The 6,923-nt window shown below is 34.4% G+C and overlaps 1 protein-coding gene across 1 annotated transcript in view; it reads left to right on the forward strand.

Moving 5' to 3' along the window:
- Positions 1–6,923, forward strand: part of SHOC1 (shortage in chiasmata 1) — a 91,932-nt gene extending 85,009 nt beyond the window's left edge. The window contains exons 24-27 of the mRNA XM_030859016.2: positions 86–217; positions 2,456–2,605; positions 3,259–4,222; positions 6,823–6,923. Of these exons, the coding sequence (XP_030714876.2) occupies positions 86–217; positions 2,456–2,605; positions 3,259–4,222; positions 6,823–6,923 (1,347 nt within the window). The remainder of the gene's footprint in view (positions 1–85; positions 218–2,455; positions 2,606–3,258; positions 4,223–6,822) is intronic.

A 6,923-nucleotide genomic window follows, 5' to 3' on the forward strand; every position in this document is an offset into this window, starting at 1 on the left:
TTTTCTCCTAATTGCAAACAATTTTTGAGTGATATATTTTGTTTCCTAGTATTTCCTATAATCTAACATAAAAAATATATTTTAGCTTCTAATTGCCCCAGGAGTGGAAGAGACTGCACTGCTAATTCGACAAATTGCTGACCACAATTTAATGACCTCGAAGAGGGATCCTCACGAATGGTTGGATAAATCCTGGCTTGAAATCTCACCATCTAAGGTTTATTTCCTTAATATATAAATTAGATATTTGCAAAGCAAATATAAATACATGTACTTGAATTCTTTTTCTGGTAGCATTTTCTTGTTCTATCATGCTTGCATGAATATATGTAACAATAGCCATAATGCACAGCATTTATTTAGACAGTTTTCCAGAATTATGAGTATTTTTCAATCTCAAAGAACTGTTTTTTTATAAATTTATTTACTTTTGGCTGTGTTGGGTCTTTGTTGCTGCATGTGGGCTTTCTCTAGTTGTGGCAAGCGGGGGCCACTCTTCGTTGTGGCACACAGGCTTCTCATTGCAGTGGCTTCTCTTTGTTGCAGAGCATGGACTCTAGGCAGGCGGGCTTCAGTAGTTGTGGCTCGCAGGCTTAGTTGCTCCGTGGCATGTGGGATCTTCCCGGACCAGGGCTCGAACCCCTGTCCCCTGCATTGGCAGGCGGATTCTTCCAAGAACCTTTATTTGGTCACACTGAAATCTGATTTCAATATAATTTTCAAATGTCACAAAATAGTCTTTTCCCCCCCCAACCATTTAAAAATGTAAAAACCGTCCTTAGCTCTTGGCCTGTTAAAAGGTAAACAGGTACATTAAAATCCTGAAGTTGATTTGAGGGCAGGCAGATTCTTAACCACTGCACTACCAGGGAAGTCCCTCATAGAACTATTTTAATGGGATCTTTTATAATGAACTTTCAAATCTAACTTATTATAAGGTGATCTAATGGCTTCAATGTCTAATATTTTTAAAAATATAATAATTTTTCTAATTCCTACATTTCAGCATTCAAGAATAGTAGGTATGAGAATAGCAAAATTCTATCATTCTGTGATTTGTCAGTAACTCAATTATATAATTGAAAGTAGAGTTATGAAATACTTATAAGATTAAATAGTTAATTTTTAGAAATTCCTTTTGTTTAAGCATAAATATTTCCAGGCTTTCATACCAACCTAGTGTTTCTGTTACCTTTATTTTCAATATATTCAAATCCTGAAGCCATGAGAAAAGAATGATGAAGATCGTTATGTACTAACTTGGAATGACCTTCAAAATATATTAAGTGAAACATGAAAGTTGCAGTGCAGAGCATGCAGTACACTACCATTTGTGTGAAACAAGGGGAAATTAATATTTATATGTATTTGTTTTTAAATGTATAAAATATCTCTGGAAGGATACCAAGAAATTAATTATCTCTAGAGAGAACTGAGGTAATGGAGTAGGAATGGGACTTTTCACTGTATACCTTTTAGTGCCTTTTGAATTTTACCTACGGAAAAAATAAAATTATAAAACAAATAAATAAAATAGTCATATATATTAAATCACAGGACTTTTACATGCCTAACAGAACATAACACTATCAACAATATGGGTATAATTAATTATGACATATATGTATGTGCAATTTCCTTCCTACAAAGGCACGTCCAATCTACTCATGTCTGTCGTTTGATAAACTAAAAGAGGGTGCAAAAAGCCAGTGTAACCCAGGAAAAAAGAAAGAAAGAAATTTGGCAATAAAGATGGCTGCTACATTTCTAGACATTTATGAGATCTCTCTGAAAATGTGTATTTTTAGACTGTCAGGGTCAGTTCTGGTTGATAGTAATTCTTCCTGTACTTTTCACAATAAGCCTTTCCTGAAATTATAACATCTGTTAGATATCATAAACATGGTTCATTTAACGAAACCATGATAGTATATGGTCTACAAAGGGAGAGCTAAAGAAATCTTGAGCTATATAACTAAGTACCCTAAAACAGCAGTCCCCAACCTTTTAGGCACCAGGGGCCGGTTTCGTGGAAGACGGTTTTTCCACGGACTGGGGTGGGGCGGGATGGTTCAGGCGGTAATGCCAGCGATGGGGAGCGGCAGATGAAGCTTTGCTCCGCCCTCTGCCACCTCCTGCTGTGCGGGCGGGGGGCTGGGGAACCCTGCCCTGAAAGGTAGAAGAGCTGTCATTAGATAAAACGATTGTCGTTTGAAGGAAATGGACTGTAATGAGTCTCTTTGGATGAGTGATTAGACTGAATGAACTTTAAGATCCTTCCCAATTCTGGGTGTATGAATCTTTACTGACAAAAAAGTTTCCTTCCTCCTGGCCATACTTTTTCCCCCAAGCATCTCAAATTGAGTGGTAGGTGCAACAACAAAAATTTTAATCTGCTGGAGTGAGTAGAGTAAGAAAAAAACACTGGCTGATTATTCCTTACACTTTTTTCTAGGAAGAAATGTACTTACTTGATTTTCCAAGTGTTAATCCATTGGTGGCTCAGCTCATGTTAAATAAAGGACCTTCACTGAACTGGATACTATTAGCAACTCTTTGTCAACTTCAGGAACTCCTACCTGAAGTTCCAGAAAAAGTGTTAAAGGTTAGCTATTTAAGATACATATTCTTCTATGAATTTATTTCCTTTGCATTTGAGTATCTATTTTTACCATAAGGGTTTTCAAAATGAAGTTATCCAAGTTTGTTTTGGACTTCACAGAGCAAAGAAATGATTTACTTAAACTAAATTTCATACAGAATTCTCATTGGTCGTCAGTCACATTATATATTTTAAAGCTATCTTATATAGATAATTCTGTACAGATCATTTATCACACTTCAAATCATTTTGAAGTGTTATACTGCCCACAGATATTCAATTACACACTCTATTCATACGTGTTTACATTATCTCTTCCAAATAATCCTGAAGCCCCTCTTTATAGTAGTAGCTAAAGAGAACTTTAGCCTTATCAGTAAGTTTCTTTAATTTTTATGAAGGAAATGGTATTCATGTAAATTGTGTAACTAAAAATTTTATTTTAAGTGATTAGAAAATAGATGCAAATTACAATGTATTTCTTTTAATGGAGCCTAATTATGTTCTCACTACATGGATCAATATAATACCTTTGGATGGACTACTTATTTATATTTTTCTTATTTCCATTTAGATAAGTGTCATCACTTATATTTACTTGACTGATGTTTATGTTGTATTTTTATTATATTAATTAATTTTTAAAATTTTTTTAGCATTTTTGTGACATCACTTCCTTATTCAAGATTAGTCCTTCTGTAACAAAATCACCTCAAATTTCATCACCTCAGGAAAATAGGAATCAAACTAGTGCCTTTACTTCTCAGACTTCAGCTTCTGGCTCTTCAGATTCTGTCATTCAAGAACATAATGAATATTACCAATATTCAGACTTAGGAGAGACAGTGCACGAAGACACAAACGCCACTTCAAATTATAACTCTTCCCTTATGAAACTAAAAGAAATGCCATGCATTTTACCACCTGTGACTTCTTACAATCAGACCAGCTACTGGAAAGTGTCCAGTTGTAACCCTAACATAATGCAGAATAATTCTTTCCTGACTAATATAGAAGCAAGGAATGTGTCTGGTAGTTCCTTTCTGAACCAGAATGATTCAGAGTCAGATGTCTTTTCTTTGGGTCTAACAGCAATGAATTGTGAAACCATGATATCACCAATTGACACTCAGAAGAGAGTTACCCCTAACTTTATAAATTATCAGAAAAAGGAAACACATGAAGCAAAAGGACCTACAAACAAAGAATTGTCTGCCCCTGTCTTTTCACTAGAGAGTTCTCAATCTCCTCTTCATTGGAACTTTAAAAGAAATGTATGGCAACAACAGAATCACTCATTCAACTTACAATATGGTGCAGAGCAGAATACATGTGACAAATGGTCCTCTCAGAAAGATAATTTATTCACTAATCAGCAAAAATGTCTATCGGATGAGTTAGAAGGCCTCATATGTGAAAGTTCAAATGCTGAGACTAAAAAGACTTTCTGGAAAGAATTACCATCCGTCCCCAGTTTGGATTTATTTTGTGCTTCTGATTCTAATGTAAGTCAAAAAGAATTCAACAGTCTTTATTTCTACCAAAAAGCTGGAAAATGTTTAGGACAGAAAAGGCACTCTGTATCTTCATCTAACTCAGGAGACAAGAAATCATTAACAGGTAATACTGTCTATAGTTGATAAAACTACTCTCTAGTGTAATTTTTAAAGATAGACTCATCTCCAAGTTAAAAAAATTTTTGTTTTAATTACTACACTTAAGAATCTTCAATAACTTTGGCATCAAAAAAAATCAAAATTCTAATTATAGACTTTTAAGAAAGTAAAGGCAAAGAAAATATGTCAAATTCTCATAGCTTTAGATGAACTAAGCATTTAACTTAAGAAGTTACAAGTAAAAACATGGAACAAATCTAAGTCAAGCAGAAGACTAAAATTAACAAAGATTAAATAAAGAAATTAGTGAATTAGGAAAGTAGCCTCTTTGTCAAGCGGGGATATTTAATGAGCTAACATTTATTAAGAACTTATTATATTTCCTTTATGTGGATTTAATTTTGACAATCCTATTAAATAGATACTACTATTGGCTATCTATTTTACAATTGATGTTTCTGAACATTTAGTCATATCAATTTTTTAAAACAATTTTATTTTCTCACTTCTGGTAATTATACCTTTTATTTCTGTGTTATTTCTTATTGCCTTGGCCTAAGCATTTAGAACAAAATATTAAGTTCTGATGGTCATACAGAGGTGGCCTTACTATGATGGGGAAAAAACAAAAAGAAAGGAGAAGCTGGAAGCTTCAAAACTCCTTTTTTGGGCTTCCCTGGTGGCGCAGTGGTTGAGAGTCTGCCTGCCGATGCAGGGGACACGGGTTCGTGCCTTGGCCCGGGAAGATCCCACATGCCGCAGAGCGGCTGGGCTCGTGAGCCATGGCCACTGAGCCTGCGCGTCCGCAGGCTGTGCTCCGCAGCGGGAGAGGCCACAACAGTGAGAGGCCTGCGTAACGCAAAAAAAAAAAAAAAAAAAACTCCTCTTTTGCCCAGGCCATTTTGTGAGGCCAAAAGGGGCCCAGAAAATCTTATATTTTTTGTTTTATTAAAAGAGGAACACTCAAACTATATAAGTCCCAGACTCACAAAACTTGGATTTGGTCCCATTTAATAGTCATAATTTGTTTTGTTCCTGATTTTAAGGGAAAATATTCTATCCCTAGTTTTGTAAGAACTTTTGTGAGGAATAGATGCTGAATTTTATTCAAACTCTTTTTGGTCCCTATTGGGGAAAATCAAACATGTTCTCTCTGTTGACATTAATGTAAATGTTTACAGGTTTACTAATAATCATTTTTGTCATTTCTGTGATAAACCTAATTGGCTTTTTTAAAAAATATCTTTATTGGAGTATAATTGCTTTATAATGTGTTAAAGTTTCTGCTGTACAACAAAGTGAATCAGCTGTATGTATACATATATCACCATATCCCCCTAATTGGCTTTTAAGGAATGATTTTTTAACATATGCTATTAAATATGGTTGCTAATATTTATTTGATTTTCATATCTACATTCATAATGAAATTAATTTATTGTGCTCTATTTGTACTCCGTAACAGTCTGACATGAAGGTAATTCTGGCTTCATAAATGAACTGGATGAAAATTTCATCTTTTTTCCACCCTGGAACAAATTAAGCATGTGAATTACTGTATATTTTTTTAACATAGGGCATCCCAGTGTATGAGATAACCCAATTTTTCAATAAGAAGATCTCAGAAATTATTTTTTAATAAATTTTATTATTTAAGGTTTTAGGGATATAGATGGAATAGTCAATGTCTACCTATATTTTAATTCATTAATTTAGTTATAAATATATTTTAAAATCATATATCATATAAATAATGTTGGTTTAAAAATATTGCTTTTTTCCACTTTGCAATTATTTTTATAACTTAATTCAAACAGTTAACAAGAATCTTTTTTTTTTTTTTTTTTTTTTGCGGTACACGGGCCTCTCCCGTTGCGGAGCACAGGCTCCAGACGCGCAGGCTCAGCGGCCATGGCTCACGGGCCCAGCCACTCCGCGGCATGTGAGATCTTCCTGCACCAGGGCACGAACCCGCATCCCTTGCATCAGCAGGCGGACTCTCAACCACTGCGCCACCAGGGGAGCCCTGCATTCCCTTTCGAATTTGCTTATAAAGGCATCCAACTCTTGCCATTGAGATTATATGGCCAGGAATAATTACTACTGTTTTAAATATTTTAGCCTCCCTTTTTATTGATTTAATGAATCAATATCCATAAGTATCCAAATCTAGAATATTTCAGGCTAATGTGTCATATAAAATACAATCATAAAAGATGAGTCTATACATGATCACTACCTATCATATATCAGAGCTCAGGATAAATTTCACAACATTACAGATATGCATTAAGAAACAGGCTTAATGAAGGAAAACTTAAAAGCAAGAGTCTTAAATCCAGGGAGATTTAATTGTTTGTACAAGGCATGAGCATACAAATACAAATACATGTATCTAACACTAATCAGTATTGGGCCTTTAAGAACAAGCACATATATGCTAAAAAATGTAATTTTTAATAATTATTTTATCTCAGTTTGGAAATTTTAACACTTTGTAAATAGATGATGAAGAGACAGGATCCACTTGAACAGCTGGAAAAAAAATACTTATATGTATTATTATCAGCAATAAAATGGTTTTCCTTTTTCTCCTTTTAACAGATTTCACGTGCTCACAACTACCACCATTCAAAAAACGACGTCTAGTGTATGAAAAAGTCCCTGGTAGACGTGATGGACAAACTCGTCTGAGGTTTTTTTGA

The sequence above is a fragment of the Globicephala melas genome, chromosome 6 (assembly GCF_963455315.2).
Source record: "Globicephala melas chromosome 6, mGloMel1.2, whole genome shotgun sequence".
In the NCBI taxonomy this organism is placed as follows: Eukaryota; Metazoa; Chordata; class Mammalia; order Artiodactyla; family Delphinidae; genus Globicephala; species Globicephala melas.